The 18,615-nt window shown below is 47.7% G+C and overlaps 1 protein-coding gene across 6 annotated transcripts in view; it reads left to right on the top strand.

Moving 5' to 3' along the window:
• The window catches only part of HECTD4 (HECT domain E3 ubiquitin protein ligase 4), a 121,655-nt gene that overhangs the window by 81,695 nt on the left and 21,345 nt on the right, over window positions 1-18,615 (top strand). For 3 of the 6 annotated variants that reach the window (XM_083629147.1, XM_083629146.1, XM_083629145.1), the window contains exons 41-60: window positions 239-421; window positions 650-820; window positions 1,549-1,718; window positions 3,001-3,116; window positions 4,518-4,621; window positions 4,842-5,003; window positions 5,145-5,293; window positions 6,036-6,115; window positions 6,218-6,381; window positions 7,616-7,853; window positions 9,463-9,599; window positions 10,813-10,939; window positions 11,348-11,485; window positions 12,249-12,385; window positions 12,496-12,656; window positions 14,946-15,127; window positions 15,328-15,533; window positions 16,773-16,903; window positions 17,233-17,438; window positions 17,812-17,991. In XM_083629147.1, the coding sequence (XP_083485273.1) occupies window positions 239-421; window positions 650-820; window positions 1,549-1,718; window positions 3,001-3,116; window positions 4,518-4,621; window positions 4,842-5,003; window positions 5,145-5,293; window positions 6,036-6,115; window positions 6,218-6,381; window positions 7,616-7,853; window positions 9,463-9,599; window positions 10,813-10,939; window positions 11,348-11,485; window positions 12,249-12,385; window positions 12,496-12,656; window positions 14,946-15,127; window positions 15,328-15,533; window positions 16,773-16,903; window positions 17,233-17,438; window positions 17,812-17,991 (3,142 nt within the window). Of the gene's footprint in view, window positions 1-238; window positions 422-649; window positions 821-1,548; window positions 1,719-3,000; window positions 3,117-4,517; window positions 4,622-4,820; window positions 5,004-5,144; window positions 5,294-6,035; window positions 6,116-6,217; window positions 6,382-7,615; window positions 7,854-9,462; window positions 9,600-10,812; window positions 10,940-11,347; window positions 11,486-12,248; window positions 12,386-12,495; window positions 12,657-14,945; window positions 15,128-15,327; window positions 15,534-16,772; window positions 16,904-17,232; window positions 17,439-17,811; window positions 17,992-18,615 lie in introns of all 6 variants that reach the window. The other 3 variants (XM_083629144.1, XM_083629143.1, XM_083629142.1) reach the window with 1 other exon arrangement.

The raw sequence follows: 18,615 nt of genomic DNA, 5'->3' as shown, positions 1-18,615 counted from the left end.
TATTGGGGTGAATCCAGTATCAAGGATACTACAAGTTGTCAAAGGCTGAAATTGGCCAGTTCTCCACACCCCTACCCCGTCCTTGTTTTCCATTTGCTTTTCCTAGCCAAGCCCCTTTATAGAAAAACAGAAGCTTATACCAAGAACAAACTTAGTTGGTCTCTAAGGTGCTGCTGGACAATTTTCAATCTATATATGAAAAATAAAATGTGTGTGTATTTCTCCCATACTCCCTCAGGTCCTTTCGCGTGCTCTGATGTATATCCCTCAGCTGGGAAAATATGCAGAAAGCATCCTGGAGAATGGCAGCAGCAGCGGAAGGAAACTTGCCAAGCTTCAAAGGATCGCTCGCCAGGCAGTCGCTGCTCTTTGCGCTCTTGGTGGCTTCAAAGAGACGATCAAAATTGGCTCTGAAGTGCAGGTGACTGGCCGTGCGCCCTTTAATTCCTCACCCCACCCTCTGTTCTGCAAATCAGTGGCAAAGCTTCTGTTTGAGGATATAAAACACTGCCATTCTTTCTGTTATGGCTGCCATGTTTCTCTGTGCCGTGTGCTAGGTTTATTACTTCATCCATAGCAGTGAATTATTTATAGCCCCAGATAAGCCTAACCTTCATTCCTGACTGTTTCCTCTTTCTCTTTTCAATAGGTTTTGGGTAGGGGAATAGCAGGAAGCATTGGAGTAGTGGCGTCTATTAATGAACAGGAAGGTATAGCAACGGTCAAATTTCCGCCTACCAGTATAGACTGTAGAAAGACCTCCCAAGCATCAGACATTTTAACTATTCCATTATCTAGGCTTTGTGTTCCAAGATCAGAGGTAAGGTCATTTTAAAATCCAACGCTGAGCATAATACTTCAACCGTGTAAATAAGCCGACAAAAGTTGCTGGCCTGCAGTTTTATTTTACTACCCTGCTATAGAGACCAGTAGTTTCAAGAGAAGCCTTCTCATCTGTGGCCACCATGGGAACATAGGAAACTAGCCTCAGTTAGTTGTGATTTGGTAATTGCCTCATACCAAGTGGGCTGGGAGAGAAGGGAGAGGCTTCCCTTCCTCTGTGGTCAGCACAGAACCCGTGTGGGATGCTGGAGATGGGACAGAGATGCATTCGTTTTCTGCTAGCCCTCTTACTTCCCTGCATGAGATTATTTGTCACATATAGCTGCTGGGTGAGTTGTTGCATGCAAGGCTATAGGACTGAATTGTCAAATTCAAGCTGCAGTTTAAAATCTGAGCAGCTTTTTAGAGGGGGCACTTTATGAGCGGGTTGTTGTTGTTGTTTTGAAAAGCTGACGTGGGGCAGTTTGGGCATTCTGTAAGATAGGCAGTTTGAAAGTTTTATTCCAGTGATATATAATGTAAATCATTGAGATTTTGTGGCTATCTTGCCGTTTTCTTCTTGGTTTGTTAATTTTTAAACCGTGCAGTGTGTTTTTGTGATGATGTAATAATGAGGCTATATAACTCCAGGTAATTCCCTCATTTCCCAGAAACTAACAACTTGAATTTAACTTTTTACCGTGCCCCCTCCTCCACCACCACCAGGCATTGCCTCTCCATAAACTGTCCATTACTGAGAAGGTAGTACAGGCAGTCCAGTCCATGTTGCTTCCTCAGGAGGGAAGTCTCTCTATTCATACCTCACTTCCTGCAACAGGAGATGGCTCAACTCCAGTAATGGCAGTGGTCCGACTCCTTGCTGAAATTAGAACCAGGTGAGTGGTGGCGGTTCTGGCAGTGGTTGAGCTGTGGCTGGGAGGCAGGTACCACGAAGGGCTGGGAGCTTTGCTAGGTGGGTTGGAACTGTAGGGTTGCCATATTTTGAAGAGCAGAAAAGAGGACATAAATGAAGACTTCTACTTTTAACTATGAATCGCTATGACGCCTCTACCCATGAAAAAGAGGACATGTCCTGGAAAAAGAGGGCTTATGGCACCTCAGAAGTGAAGTGGATACGGGGTGAAGACAGATAGAGAAGACAGAGCTCATGGTGAATCTGATGAGCTTCCCTCTGCCTGTTTATTATTAAAAGTGTAAAATGAACACTTAGTAATTGATTCATTACTTTATTAATTGTAAGTTCCTTGGGATAGACATTTGCCTAGAAAGCAGCCTAAAATATTTTAAATTTTGTATAGAATATTATAGCAAAGAAGGGCAAAGCTGCTTCATTCAAGAGAAATCTTTGGCGACATTGCAGAGGGCAGCCCGTCAGTATCATGGATAGGAGGCTTCCGCTTCCAACTGATTTTTTGGAGCTCTGGCCTAGAGAGGAAAAGTGCATCTCAGCTGTGCACCGCAAGTGCACTTCCAGATCACTCACTGCTCTACGTTATGTCTGTCTTTACCCTTTATTCAGCAAACAGCAAACATATCCACTGGATACACAGTGCATGGCTATACTGAATGGACTTGTGCCACTTTCAGGCAACCTGTTCATTGAACATTTATCCTGATTTGTTTGCATAAAGTTTGCAAGGAGAGTCTATGATAACAACTGTATGCAGGCAGCGACTGATTTACGTGTGTCCAATTGACGTTTGACAGCGCACACTCGCAAAGTGGCAACCTGGAGGTTGCCGGAAAAGGAGGCAGGGCATATCAGGGTGGGGTAGGCTTATGCTCCTTCTGCTGATGTACGCGGGGGTCAGGAATATTTTCCCCGGCCTAATCGGTTGTTGCCTGTGTTGAGCATTTGTTCTGATTTGTTTGCAGGAAGGTTTTATTACGTTGCGTCAACGATTGTTATCTCATGCTTTCTATTGCCTTTTCCCATCACTTTCTTTATCACAAAAAGCCCAGTGAGACCTAATGAACAACGAAAACCAGTAGTCCTAACTAGCAGGCAAGGGATTATTTTCCCCAAGACACTTGTTTCTGCCAGCAACACAGAAGGGATCTGCCAGCAATGCAATCTGTGTAATCTCGTGCTTGTTCTGGCAGGATTTTTCAATCCTCCTTGTCCTTTTTGTCTCCTCCTCTTCCCTGTCTCCCAAGAGCATGCCTGGTGATGGCACAGTTGCTGGAGGATAGCTCCTTCTGTGAAGAATTCATCCAGCAGTGTCCAGCTGCTGTGGAAGTCCTTAACCTCGTTGCCCAGGAATGCAGCCCTGGTAGGAACTCCGTCTTACTTAATGCAGCAATGAGCTTGGCCCATATTTAAGATACAGTGTGTGTTTTTGCTGTGGCTTGCGCCCGCAGTTTGATTGAAATAAGGTTGGCAACTAGGTTTGACCAGTCTGGGCAGGGCAGGTGGCTACATCATCGCCCCAGAAGTGGTCCCACTTACTTACTTACATCAGACAGTTGTGTGATCTTTTCTGAAGGGAGAAAAAAAGGATGCCAGACAGCAAGCATTTCTCAGTTTCTCCTTCCTACAGCCAGATGGAGCTTAAAGGGTTTCTTTACCCCCCTGAAGAGCATGATAGCCCAACCAGCTGCCATCTGGAAGCCAGTTTGAGTCCATGAGCTACCAGTAGCTCACTGCTGAAATAAGTTATTAGTCATCTACTGCAACTGGGACGCGGGTGGCGCTGTGGGTTAAACCACAGAGCCTAGGGCTTGCCGATCAGAAGGTCGGCGGTTCGAATCCCCGCGACGCGATGAGCTCCTGTTGCTCAGTCCCTGCTCATGCCAACCTAGCAGTTCGAAAGCACGTCAAAGTGCAAGTAGATAAATAGGTACCGCTCCGGCGGGAAGGTAAATGGCGTTTCCATGCGCTGCTCTGGTTCGCCAGAAGCGGCTTAGTCATGCTGGCCACATTACCTGGAAGCTGTACGCCGGCTCCCTCAGCCAATAAAGCGAGATGAGTGCCACAACCCCAGAGTCAGCCACAACTGGACCTAATGGTCAGGGGTCCCTTTACCTTTACCATCTACTGCGAAAGGGGCAGAAGTATAATCTAACTGGGGAGTCCATGTTGTATATTGGCTAGAGTATCAGCCTTGAAGCTCACTGGATGGTCTTGGCTCAGTTTCTTAGTGAGAGGTTGTGAAGGTGAAATGGAGTTTTTGGTACAACCCACGTTTGCCATCCTAAGCTCCTTGAAGGAAGGGCAGGATTAAACTAATACAGTGGCATCTCAGTTTACGAACTTAATCCGTTCTGAAAGTCCGTTCTTAAACCAAAACCGTTCTTAAACCGAGGCGCACTTTCCCTGATGAGGCCTTCCACCGCCGGTGCCCTTCCACTGTTCGGCTTCCGTTCTTAGACCGAGGTAAAGTTCACAAATTGGGACACTACTTCTGGTTTTGCGGAGTTCATAAACTGAATAGTCCATAAACAGGGCTGTTCTTAAACTGAGGTACCACTGTATGAGTAAACAGCTGAAACAACATGTCACAATCTGACTTTGCTAGTTAGCAAGTATTTTGCTAATTCTACCTTGGAGGTCTTTGAGATCACACTCAGAGGTTAAAAATATGGTTTAGGAGGACTCTGTGAAGTGAATGGCCCCATTCTCATCTTAAGGTCTGACTGGCACCTTGTCACTGGCTTTGTTTGTAATCTTCTAGGGGAGCGGCTCCTTGTTGTAGAAGTGCAGTGTGAAAGGTTAAGGATGCTGTATCGTGACAGCGCTCGGCCCCCACCGCCACCTCTCCAGGCAGACCGAAGGCAGGTAAATATATAAGCAGAGGCTTAGCCTGCCTCCTCCTTGAACTGCTTTGGTGCCTGAAGAAGGCAGATGATGAGCTAGTATTACGGCATAAAATGTCCAATTGCATATCTGTTCATGAATGTCTCCTGCTAAGTGTGCTTTGGAGTTTGCAGGCAAAAAAACCAGTTTACACATTGCAGTTATGTATAATTAAATGCAGGCCCTTCTCTTCTTGGTTCAGCCCAAGGAAGTCACCTGGAATCCTTCTAGGGTCTTCCCACCTGTGCGAGCCTGTATGTTCTCCTCACATCTTACAGCCGTGACTTTCCTTGCGGATCCCAGTGCCGGTGGAGGGCTGCCTCGTGGCACCTTCATTTACGCCACATCACCAGTTCCGGTACAGGTGAGAATTCGTGATGGCTATAGTTGCCTCTTCACCTGTGTTCAAGCATGCACAAATACTGATTCAGAAGGTGCTGGGGAGTGCCTTTTATTCTGGGTTAATCCGTGGATGGTCGTGTGTGTGCTTTGTTCCTTTCTCCAGGCACCATCCTTCTATTGGGAGATTGAGATAGTGTCCTACGGAGATACAGATGATGACACAGGGCCGATTGTTTCGTTTGGCTTTGCCACGGAAGCAGAAAAGCGTGATGGAGCGTGGACCAACCCCGTGGGCACCTGCCTCTTCCACAAGTAGGTTGTAGGTTACTGTGAAGCTGTATCAGTATCTGGTGTTGGAAATCTTAAGGAACTCATGATCAGGCAACCTTTATTTGTGTTATGAGGGTCCCAGAATGAGACCAGCGAGGTGGGTGTTGGTGTTCTGTGTAACTTCCTTCCGTAATCTGCCCCGGGTATTGAGCTTAAGCCCATTTACATCCATTTACATTTGTATGCCCTTTGGTGCTCCGCAAAAGGTCTGATTGTTTTTTGCTATCTCAGTATTCTAACAATTGGGACGCGGGTGGCTCTGTGGGTTAAACGACAGAGCCTAAGGCTTGCTGCTCAGAAGGTCGGCGGTTCGAATCCCCGTGACGGGGTGAGCTCCTGTTGCTCGGTCCCTGCTCCTGCCAATCTAGCAGTTCGAAAGCACGTCAAAGTGCAAGTAGATAAATAGGTACTGCTCCGGTGGGAAGGTAAACGGCATTTCCGTGCACTGCTCTGGTTTGCCAGAAGCGGCTTAGTCATGCTGGCCACATGACCCGGAAACTGTACACCGGCTTTCTCGGCCAATAAAGTGAAATGAGTGCCACAACCCCAGAGTCGGCCATGACTGGACCTAATGGTCAGGGGTCCCTTTACCTTTACGGTAACAATTGAGCACGGGCTTGTTGAAGTTTACTTTTAGGGACTTAATACTCCTAGTGCTCAAGTGAAATAGTAAGTGAATTGTTTCTCCAGCTAATGCTTCACCCCTTTCTTCACATGGTTTCAGCAATGGAAGGGCTGTTCATTACAACGGTTCCAGTTTGCTGCAGTGGAAAAGTGTGAGACTGGATGTGACCCTCTCTCCTGGTATGTCAGCTATGCTTAACCTTCAAGCATCTTATGAGAGCCACATCAGGAGTGGCAGAGAGAGACAACCTTTTCCCTTTTAATCCTTTTCTTTTCCCCTAGGTGATGTTGCAGGCATTGGCTGGGAAAGGGCAGAAGGCACCCCTCCTCCTCCAGGGCAGCCAGCCAAAGGCCGGGTGTATTTTACATACTGTGGACTGCGGTTGGGTCCATATCTGGAGGATGTGTCTGGGGGAATGTGGCCTGTCGTCCACATCCAGAAGAAGGCAGGTTAAACACCCTCTGTATCTCCCAGCTAGAGTTCACCAGAACTTGGCCCCAGATCCTGTTCTTAAATCCAGGCCTTTGAACATGTGGAGCAAAAATTACAGCGAAAACCCCTGTTCTTGTGCAGAGTACCTTTCTCTGTTTCTCTATTATGTAATCATAACCAGCCCACACACAGTGGCGTAGCGTGGGTTGTCAGCACCCGGGGCAAGGCAAGTAATTTGCGCCCCCTAACCCGTGGATTTGCGCCCCCTAACCCGTGGATTTGCGCCCCCTAACCCGTGGATTTGCCCTAACCCCAGATGTTGCGCCCGGTGCCGCCGGCCCCCCCTGCACCCCCCACGCTATGCCACTGCCCACACACATCTAAGGGAAGAAATGAAATGTTTTTTATACATCTTGTTGTATTTTAGGTTGTTTTTGATGTTCACTTTTGAAAGTTGTTTTTAGTTCTGTTTTGAAAAAATATAATAATAATAATAATAATAATAATAATAATAATAATAATAATAATACAATAACAACAGCAATAATGAAAAATAATCCTATTCCCCATACTCTCTGACAATTGCTCATGTTTGCTGGGGTTGATGGGAGCTGGAGTCAGATAACTTCTGAATGGCACCACATTGGCTACCCCTATCCTGGCACTGATGTGTTTGTTCTGTAGAGAAAAATTCTTTTTGTGGTTAGAGAGATCTATAAATAAGTTTCCATAAGGCTTGGCGTTGGATTCCCAGCAACAGATTCAGGAGCTTGCCCCTTTTAACCTGGCTGTTCAGATCTTCCTTTCTTAGACAGACTACTGCTTTAGTAGCTTGCTTTAATGCCCTCTCTTGCCTTCATCTGAATCTCTTCTTGTTACTTTATATGCATTATTAAAATTATTTAATTGTATCCTGATTTAGGGGTCCAGCAGAATTGAGAAGCTGGCTAAAAATAACCCAAATAATTAAGATCTAGAGTTCAATATTCAATGTTATTAATAGCACAGTGGAGTATCTTTTCATGTTTCCTTTTTCTAATACTAATTTCCGTTTTGGACAACAACTGCATTATTAGTAATACCATTTTTAAAAAATGCTTCTTGGGTTATTGTGCAACAGAAACCGTAGTTCTCAGAAGTATTTAGTAAGCCCAACACAACCCTCTGTTGCCAGAGTACAGCAAAGAGCGTAAGACTGAAAGAGGTCACAAGTTGACCCCTTCTGCTTTGCTTCCGTCCCCTTGCAGAACACCAAAGTCCGAGCCAATTTTGGGTCTCGTCAGTTTGCCTACGCAGAAGGCCAAGCTCACCGAAACGCCGCCGACCTCTGCATCGACCTCGCAGAAGAAATAAGTGCCAACTTTGAAGCATTGCCTTTTGCCATGGCTTCCGATAGCGATAACGATGCAGGCACCAGCACCGCCTCCGACCCAGGGACTCATGGGCCGCCTTGCCGGATTGCCGCTGTGGCCACAGCTCAGCAACGTAAGGAGAGCAGCTCCCCTCTAGTAGCAAAACATACTAGACGTGCCAGTGGAGGGCGACTGGAGCTCTGACAGCAACTGACATTTAAGTGCATGCAATTCTATAGTACAGTGGTACCTTGGGTTACATACGCTTCAGGTTACATACGCTTCAGGTTACAGACTCTGCTAACCCATAAATATTACCTCGGGTTAAGAACTTTGCTTCAAGATGAGAACAGAAATCGTGCGGCTGTGGCAGCAGGAGGCCCCATTAGCTAAAGTGGTGCTTCAGGTTAAGAACAGTTTCAGGTTAAGAACGGACCTCTGGAATGAATTAAGTAATTAACCCGAGGTACCACTCTATTATTACTATTATTTCTTGAATTTGGAAAGGAATCAAAAACTTTTTCTTATTAGTTTTTATGATGGCCCTAGAAGGAAGGCCATGAACATTCTGCCTTTACAAATGAGGATCTGAAATGCAGGGCGTAGCTACACTGTAGACCTGACCCAGTTTAAGTGTCATGACTGTCTTTCACCACTTATGAACACTGGGAATTGTATTTCTATAAGAAGAATTTTCAGATCTGTAGCAGAGAAACCCACAGTTCCTTAGAGGTTGGCATGATAGTTTAAAACTGGTTGCAACTGTGCTATATAGCCTCATATTTTATCTAAGTTGAAGCAGGGAGTTGAACCCAAGACCAACTCCAATGCCCTGTTTGCAGAAGTGGGCTGATTATTCCAGTTATACCAGTTTCAATGTTACAAGGTATATTATCCATTTCAAAACTGTAGAGTCAGTTTTACTCCTGATCCTCCGTTGATTCCACCCAGTGTTATAAAAGTCACACACTTGATGTTGTTCCTTTCAAAGCTTTGCTGCTGGCATCCTGCAGAATGCTACCTTCCAGGTGGCTTTTGTCTCCTATCATGGTTCTAACCCACCTTTTCTGGTTCTAACCCACTTAGATCATTGGCAATCAAAATGATATTTCCCCCTCAGCCAATAGGGAGAAGCTGTGGCTCAGTGACAGAGCACACACTATGCATGCAGAATGTCTCAGACTTCTGGTAAAATAGGGCTGCCATAGGTCTGGATTTTCCTGGATTTCAAAGGATTTTCCTGGATTTTGGTGGTGGTGGTGCTTTGTCATTGAAAAGTCACATTTTTGGAGGTGTTTTCTTAAAAAAAAGCTCAACAACTTTTGGGGTGTTTTTACTTTTTGAAATATGGCAACCCTAGGTAAGAAAAGAGACTAGTTGGATCAGACCAAAGGCCTATCTTGTCCATCATCCTATTTTCCAAAGGAGATGCCTTAGCAAGACTGGCAAGTCTTTTCCTTCCCCAAGACCCTGGAGAGATGCTGTCAGCCAGAGTCAGCAACACTGGGGCAGATAGGCCAATTAGCCTGATTCCACGTAGGGCAGCTTCACATGTTTGTACCCGTTTGCAGCCTCCCATTGTTGCGACAAAAGCACTATCGGGAAGCTTTCCTCCAAACTAAGGGTCATGTTGCATTCATCAAATTTGTTGGTTGGCACAACTTTCTCTTTCTCTCTCTCTCTCTCTCTCTCTCTCTCTCTCTCTCTCTCTCTCCCACCCCCGACTTCTTGCTTGATTACAGAATATGACAGTGACACTTCTTGCCATTATAAGATGGAACTCAGCTATGAAAACTTCATCACATCGGGCCCTGAGCCTCACCCTCCTCCTATTGCAGATGATGAAAGCGATGACGAAGACGATGATGACATCCCAAGGGTAAGCAGAATATAATGGGGGTTCTTACATGCTCAGCTGCTTTTTATTTCAGACTTTCAACATTAACAATAACAAATTTCAATTCACTTCAAATGCTTGCTTCTGGGTGTTCTGACATCTTTTGTAGACCTCTCAAGCTGGTTGTCCATATCCATGCAATCGGTACTGGATCTCATATGCGCATCTCCTTGACAGCATCACATGGTTCCATGCTAAGCAGGTCCCAGATTCCACCCAAATGACGGATGGAAAATAACACGAACAAACGTAGTAGCTTAGGAAGGAAGAGTTTGTCAGGGCAGTCTCCACCTGGTACTTTGTCTGTCTGCCCACCAGTTCCCACATTTACAGATTATCATTGGTGTAGCTGCCAGCTGCCTCACTAAATGGATTCCCTCAACTCCTCAGCTTCAATTAGCATCGCCTTTCTTTCTTCGCTTGCCTTCTTATAGATGCTTCCTGCACTCACCCCATAACAGAATTCTGTATTTTTCTGCAAATCTATAGACCCCAGCCCTTTTCTAAATCAGTGGCGTAGCGTGGGGGGTGCAGGGGGGCCGGCCGCACCGGGCGCAACATCTGGGGGGGCGCGCTCGCACTCTCAGCTCTCTGCCCCTACCTGGCTCACTCACTCTCTCTCACTGCAGTGCTGGCTGTGCGAATCCGATCCGAGCCGCCGGGTCGCCGCCCACTGTGGAGGGGTGGGTGCCAGGCGTGCGGTGCGGAGAGAGAGCGAGGGGCTATCTGGGGGAGGGACAGTGCAGCAGCCGCCCAGCGCAGCGCTGAGCGCGGGAGAGAACCACACCAGACCAGACCAGGCAGCAGCAAGAAGAAGCTGGCAGCGGCGGCAGGTTAGGGGTTAGGGGGCGCAAATTACTTGCCTTGCCCCGGGTGCTGACAACCCACGCTACGCCGCTGTTCTAAATGCCATGATTCACACAAGGAGGGATCAGATCAAAACTTGGATATACTGTAGATACTCTTGTTTTTCAACACTGCAGTTTGCATGATGTGCATTTTCTTGGATTTTTATGTGTGTGCGTTGAGGTGGGAGGCATACCTCTGGGTTAATTTAGATGTTTTGCATTTAGAAACTCTCAGTCTTCTTTAGACCTCTTGAGAGCTGCTGCTTGTCGGAATAAATATTCTGTGGCTGGGTGGACTGATGTCCCTCCCTTGATCTGACATGGACATGCCTGGCTTCCCTTGGCAGGAGGATCATTATGCCTTGCTAGTGAAAGCCTGGGAGACCAAAGTATTCCCTACAATTAGAAGGCGGTTCCGCAATGAAGCAGAGAGGAAGTCTGGCTTGGATCAAATTAAAGGAGCTTTGCAGCTGGGTAAGTCCACCAGAAGCATTTCTCATCTGAATTTAGCACCAGTTTCCAGGTCCTTTGTTAATACCCACACTAGCAAACCTTTGCTCTTGTGCTTATTCCTCTGCTTCGATACAAAGCTGTTGTTGTTTAGTCGTTTAGTCATGTCTGACTCTTTGTGACCCCCTGGACCAGAGCACGCCAGGCACTCCTGTCTTCCACTGCCTCCCGCAGTTTGGTCAAACTCATGCTGGTAGCTTCGATACAGAGCTAGATACTCATAAAAGGTTTTCCACGTTTGCTAGAGATTCTGGCCTGTAGTAACCTGCTCATTGATCCATTGCCTGAAAAGTCTCACTCCCAGTGATCCAAACTGCTAGCCTTCAAGCTGTTCCATAAGCTTGCTTAATTGAAGGATGGTCTTTGTTTCAGGAATGGTTGATATAGCCCGGCAAACAGTGGAATTCCTCTATGAGGAAAACGGGGGCATCCCTCGAGACCTGTACCTTCCCACAATTGAGGATATCAAAGACGAAGCCAATAAGTTCACCATTGATAAAGTTCGGAAAGGTACGTTTTGGGAGGGGGTTGGTCTTTGACCTCGCTTCTCCTTGGGTTAGATTAAGGGTGGATTCAGGGCCTCACCTTGGATGGCTCCAAACAGAATGAGTGAGCCACCTCCGCTGAGAAGCAGGCGAAGGTCTGCTTGGGATGGGTGTGCTGCAGTTACTCATTCACCCACCCGCATCAGCACAACCACCGTTTTGAGGCTGCAGCCATGAAATGAGTGAGCACCCACACTCTGTTCCTATAGGCTAACGAAGCAGAAGGAATTTAGCTGCCATCATAGTTGGAGCTATGACAGAGGCCCTGCTTCTCATCACCGTGATCCCGTGGTGCTTTCCTGTAGGCCTTGATGCCAACACAATATGGCAAGAAGACATGGCAGCCAGAGCTGACTTGCTTTACGATAACCGCAAACAACAGGCCACAGACTGGGGGATGTACAAGTCCTTATCTACTCCTCGCACATTTCTAGCTTGGGATGGTCTGTATAGGCCGGACTTAGGACCAGCTGCTAACTTTAGCCAGTGGTGTAGCGTGGGTTGTCAGCACCCGGGGCAAGGCAAGTAATTTGCGCCCCCTAACCCGTGGATTTGCGCCCCCTAACCCATGGATTTGCCCTAACCCCAGATGTTGCGCCCGGTGCGGCCCGCCCCCCCTGCACCCCCCACGCTACGCCACTGACTTTAGCAAAGGGGCCTCCTTGAGAAGGCCCAGCTTCAGCTTACCAAAGATCACAATGTTAAGACCACCTTTCTCTTGGTTTCAGGTCTCACCGTCGTCACCCGCTGCCCGGATAGTAACAACGTGGCCACCAATGCCGTAGGAACAGCCCTGCCTAAGTTTGCTATCCGTGGGATGTTGAAGACATTTGGGCTCCACGGAGTTGTTCTGGACGTTGATTCGGCAAGTGGAAGCTATGTTTAAGCTTGGGTGGGGTGGCTCTGGTGTTTTGGCTACTGTAGCCCGTCACAAAGGCGCAGAGTTGTCAGGTGAAAAACATTTTGTCATTCCAGGTGAATGAGCTTGTCCAGGTAGAGACTTATCTCAGGAGCGAAGGTGTCTTGGTCAGATACTGGTACCCTATTGATATGCTTGAACGACCGCCCGCTGGCTATAGGAGGACTGCAACAAATGGCTTGGTCTCTCTGGACAATACAAACATTCAGATTCACAGGTAAATTAACATTAAAGCATTGGGGAGGGAGCGTGCACCTGAGACCGTTATCCTTGCAGCTACATCCAGGGTCTTTCTGCTGCGGTCCAAGACGTGTAAAGGTAAAGGTACCCCTGCCCGTACGGGCCAGTCTTGCCAGACTCTAGGGTTGTGCGCTCATCTCACTCTAGAGGCCGGGAGCCAGCGCTGTCCGCAGACACTTCCGGGTCACGTGGCCAGCGTGACAAAGCTGCTCTGGCGAGCCAGCACCAGCACAGCACACGGAAACGCCGTTTACCTTCCCGCTATAAAGTGGTACCTATTTATCTACTTGCACTTAGGGGTGCTTTCGAACTGCTAGGTGGGCAGGAGCTGGGACCGAAAGACAGGCGCTCACCCTGCCGCGGGGATTCGAACCGCCGACCATGCGATCGGCAAGTCCTAGGCACTGAGGTTTTACCCACAGCGCCACCCGCGTCCCTCTCCAAGAGGTGTAGCTTTGTGTAATAAAATATTTTCTGACATCTAAAAGAAAACCTGACAGTGTTTATGAAGGACCTTCTTCACCAAAGTTCAACTAACGTTCTGATAATGGTTATTTTCCATTTTTATAGAATCTATGTGATTTTTTTTTAATTTCGCCACTTAACAGTTGTTAATTTCTGTTCATTCTTTTATTAATTCAGGGTTAGTTGGTAGTTTTACTCACAAGTCTTCCTGTAACCTGTCCTATTCAGCTGGAGAGGTTTGCCCTTCACTCCCACAGATAGTAATGGAACAACTATTTCTCAGGAATGAATGCTTCAGTTTGTCCCTAGATGCTGCTGTAGAGCTGTTTGTTGTCTCTTGGTGCATGCCAAAGCAAGCTGTGTTGCAGTGCCATCTAGTGAAAGAATATAAGCAGTACCACACATATTTAGAATAGAGTTAAAGGGAAGAGGGGGAAAGTACAGTGGTGCCTCGCAAGACAAAATTAATTCGTTCCGCAAGTTTTTTCTTCTTGCGAGTTTTTCGTCTTGCGAAGCACGGTTTCCCATAGGAATGCATTGAAAATCAATTAATGCGTTCCTATGGAGACCGCTTGCCAGGCTGGCGGTGCGGAGAAGGGCTTTTCTCCCCACCGCAAGCCTTCAGGACAGGTACGGGAACAGAGGGGAAGGCGCGCAGCGCTTCTCCTCTGTTCCCGGGGCTTGCGGTGGGAGGAGGGTTTTTCCTCCCCACCGCCAACATTCAGAACAGCATTCTGAATGTTGGCGGTGGGAAGGAAAACCCTCCTCCCACCGCAAGTCTTCAGGACAGCCATCCGAAGGCTGGCGGTGGGGCGGAGAGACCTCCTCCCCGCGCCAGCCTTCGGAAGGCTCCTCCGAAGGCTGGCGGTGGGGCGGAGAGACCTCCTCCCGCCGCCAGCCTTCCGAGCAGCCTTCCGAAGGCTGGCGGTGGGGCGGAGAGACCTCCTCCCGCTGCCAGCCTTCGGAAGGCTGCTCGGAAGGCTGGCGGCGGGAGGAGGTCTCTCCGCCCCACCGCCACCCTTCGGAGGAGCCTTCGGAAGGCTGGCGGCGGGAGGAGGTCTCTCCGCCCCACCGCCACCCTTCGGAGGAGCCGTCCGAAGGCTGGCGGCGGGAGGAGGTCTCTCCGCCCCACCGCCACCCTTCGGAGGAGCCTTCGGAAGGCTGGCGGCGGGAGGAGGTCTCTCCGCCCCACCGCCACCCTTCGGAGGAGCCTTCGTAAGGCTGGTGGCGGGAGGAGGTCTCTCCGCCCCACCGCCACCCTTCGGAGGAGGTCCGAGGACAGTGGGGAAGACGCGCTGCGCTTCCCCGCTGTCCTGGAGATTTCCCTATGGCCTTTCGTCTTGCGAAGGAAGCCCATAGGGAAATTTGTTTTGCGAAGCGCCTCCAAAACGGAAAAACCCTTTCGTCTAGCGGGTTTTTCGTCTTGCGAGGCGTTCGTCTTGCGGGGCACCACTGTACACACATTTTTCAATCCTAAGCGATTGCTAATGCCCTAATACAGCTGATCAGACACAGAGAGGGGCAGCAACAGCTGGTGACCACTAGACCTGATGGGACTGCTGGGTGTCAGGGGCTCAATGAACCCCATGGGGGTGGCCAAGTACTGTTTCCCCCCATTCTTCCCTTGCAAAGCTACTATAGGAACTTAAGCACTGCAATTTTACAAATAGGACCCAACTAAACTGAAAAAAAACATCTTACTTTGGTTCAGAAGGTTCAGTGACAAAATATTGTGTGTATACAGAGGTGGTTTTTTTAAAGACCCTTGAAATATGTGTTTTCTTTATCTCTCTTTTTACAGAGAACTTTTACGATGTGAAGCTGCACTCGCTAGGCTGTACTGCCGCATGGCTCTTCTAAATATTTTTGCCCCTAAATCTCCTCACATGTTTACTCACCTGTTTCACATCCCTGCCATTCGGGACATCACTCTAGAACACCTCCAGCTGCTATCCAATCAGCTTCTGGCACCACCTCTTCCTGGTAAAATGGGACTTTTTAAAGCAAATAGTACAGTAGTTTTAACCATATTCATAAATGAGATAGTGTGCACATTTGTTTATTTGTTTAATCAATTCAGTCTTTGTAGCTGTTGAGATCAGTTTGTTCTTGTAATATGATGAAGAGAAAATGGATATCCAAAGATGAGTGAGTTGAGCCATGTCTTCTTTTTCACTTGACAGATGGAACGATCAGCTCCAGCTCTATCCTCCTGGCCCAGTCCCTCCAGCACTGCATACATTCCCAGAACTGCTCAGCCACAGACCTCTTCTACCAAGGCAGTTCCCAAACAGTCCAGGAGTGGCTCACAGTTGCTATTGCTCGGACCCTCCATCAGGGAGAGGAGAGTCTGCTCGATCTGACAAAACAGATCTGTTCCTTCTTGCAGGTAAGTCCCACACCACCCCCCAATATCACATTTTAATTTACAGTCGTACCTTGGATCTCAAACGCCTTGGCTCCCGAACAAATAGACTTCCGAATGATTGAAAGCTGAAGTGAGTGTTTCGGTTTTCGAACGATTTTCGGAAGCTGAACGTCCAGCGTGGCTTCTGCTGCTTTTCATTGGCTGCAGGAGCTTCCTGCAGCCAATCAGAAGCCGCGCTTTGGTTTCTGAATGTTTTGGAAGTTGAATGGACTTCCGGAACAGATTCTGATCGACTTCCAAGGTATGTCTGTATTTGTTGTTTAGTTGTTTAGTCGTGTCTGACTCTTTGTGACCCCATGGACCAGAGCACGCCAGGCACTCCTGTCTTCCACTGCCTCGCGCAGTTTGGTCAAACTCATGCTGGTAGCTTTGAGAACACTGTCCAACCATCTCATCCTCTCCTTGCGCCCTCAATCTTTCCCAACATCAGGGTCTTTTCCAGGGATGCTTCTCTTCTCATGAGGTGGCCAAAGTATTGGAGCCTCAGCTTCACGATCTGTCCTTCCAGTGTCTGTATTATAGTTTTATAAAAAGCATTCTCAAAGCTATTCAGGATTTTCTTTCTTTGATTAAAATGCCCATTCACCATCCTGAAATAAATGATATGTTGTATTTGTAGCAGATCAGAGGAGGCTCTGAAGTAGGTCAGAGCACAAAGGACTGCTGGCTATGCTCTCCCTCCAGTGCTGGAGGCATTGTGCCTCTGAATACCAGCTGCTGGACATCACAAATGAGGAGAGCAGTACTGCACTCAGGTGCTGCTTGCAGGATTCACATATGCATCTGTTTGGCCACCGTGAGAACAAGGTGCTGGACTAGAAGGGCTTTCTTAGACTCCTTCCTTGTCCATAGGAGAAAAGAGCTTCTGGAGAGGAAAACACCTTCATCCAGCCCCTGTTCAAAAGAACGCCAGCCCCTTCCCTTTGAGAAAAGGTCGGGTGATGCTGGAGTCCCGCAGGATTGTGCTTTCTGGCTCTTGCTTGTTGGTGAACTATAAGGAAGGGACTGCCTTTTCAGCTCCTCTGTAGCTTAAGAAGGTGGCATCTTCTGACTCCATACGTTTTTGAGATGTAGGGGCTCTCCAGATCAGCTCCAAACTAGCTAGCCTAGCTCAGCATCAATTTAATTTAGAAATGGTAGAATGGATGGCTGTGTCTCCAACCTCTGGTTTACAACTGCTTAAAAAACTCTGCTTTTCAGAATGCTCCCGAACAGTTCCCATCTGAAGAGTTTCCCATTTCTGAATCCAAAGTCAACATGGATGTGAACTTCCCTGGCGCAGCCTTTATAGTTGTGTCCTGTAAGGAAAGTCAGTCTGGATTCCGCAAAGAGTAAGTCGCTGCGAGCAAAGAGAACGAGGGTGGAGGGAGACCGGCTTTAAAAATCTACCTGCCCACCAAAGATTCCAAAATACTGATTTTCCCTCCCCCAAGCCACACCATGGTTACAGAAAGGGAGAAGCGTATGTCATGATAATGACAGTATCTTGTACAATGTCACTAGTGACACAGTCCTGTTGCCTTACAGAGCAACGCAGGTGACATGATAAATCCCTGCCCCCAAGGAGCTTTCAAAGCAATTGAAGATGAGACTCCTGGGTCTGTTTTCTTAAAAGCTTCTTGTGCTGCACCCTTAGCAAACCTTCCTTTTTGTTTTGTAGCTCCTCGCTTTATAAGGCTCCCTGGGCTCGGATTCTTGTTTATGGCCTTGGTCACAAAGTGAAGAGGAGTGGCCAGTTGAACCTCATTGAGGCTGTGTGTTACCCTCGAGATGCTTCTCCAACCAACACAGGCTTGACGCCACCCCCCACAACCAATCAGTATCCTTCCGTCATCATATCCACAGACAAGGTCCACATCAAACTTGGTAAGATTTAAGATGCACACACAAAAACATCTTTGGAATTGGGATTGATAGCTGCAGCAGTAGATCATAACTGCGTGTCATGAATAGAGGCTGGAGCAATATTGTTCGGGATCTGAGATACTAGCTTGAGAGATCTTAATTTACCCAAGAGCTATTCTCATCATGTTATAATTGATTTTTAAAACCCCACTCTCTAACCCTTGCATTTGAGAATTCTGGAGGTACACATTGCTCAAGGATTTTTCCTTGGGGAAGCTAAAGGGGTGGAGGGTGATTTTTCTTTACCACAAGTCTCCTTTTTAATAATGCACATAACACCATTGCTGAAAGCAAACTTCAGCAGCTACTCTTATTTCTGTGGGTCTCATTCAAGGAGTGTCCCCGCCTCCTGGAGCTGTGCTCATCCTGCACTCCCTCCCCCTGGAATTTCCCCTGGCGATGGCATTTGCGGAGCAGCTGCTGACCTGGAAACTTGAGAATGGGGACGGAAAATCTGAAGAGGAGCTGGACACAATCCCTGCCTCAGTTCTCTTGCAAGTGGTGGAAATCCTTGGTGAGAATGGAGCTCCTTGTTGTACACAAACAACCATGGGTGGGGAAATAGAATAACGTTTTGGAAACTACAGTGACAAAACGGCCCCAATGCCATGAGCTTAAAAAAACATTAAGACAGCCCTTCCAATGTGCCGCCCTGTGGCCACCTCCCTGCTGGGCTGCCCAGAGTTAAAAGCCCCAGTTGGATGCAGCAGAGATCTGATATGTACGTGGATTTCTTTCTTTCTTTCTTTCTTTCTTTCTTTCTTTCTTTCTTTCTTTCTTCCTTCCTTCCTTCCTTCCTTCCTTCCTTCCTTCCTTCCTTTCTCTCTCTCTCTCTCTCTCTCTCTCTCTCTCTCTCTCTCTTCCCCCATCCCCTTGCCCTCTTTTTGGTAATGGTAATGATGAATGGCAAATAAGGAGAATAAGGAGAATTAGCAGTTCGTAGGATTTAGGATTCCAGTTCTGGTGAATAGGCTTTGGTCAATTTCAGTGCCCTGTTAAAGAGACCCAATTCCTGCCACCCAGAAACCTACACTATGCAACCGACGTCCATGGCTCTGGGGAGGCACAACACCAGCTACCGTATTACTCCATAAGGCGCACCTGACGATAAGGCGCACTTAGTTTTTAGAGGGGGAAC

The sequence above is a fragment of the Podarcis filfolensis genome (genome assembly GCF_964270895.1).
Source record: "Podarcis filfolensis genome assembly, chromosome: 8".
NCBI classification, from domain to species: Eukaryota; Metazoa; Chordata; class Lepidosauria; order Squamata; family Lacertidae; genus Podarcis; species Podarcis filfolensis.
The sequence above is the reverse complement of the archived record's forward strand: the minus strand, read 5'-3'. Positions and strand labels throughout refer to the sequence as shown.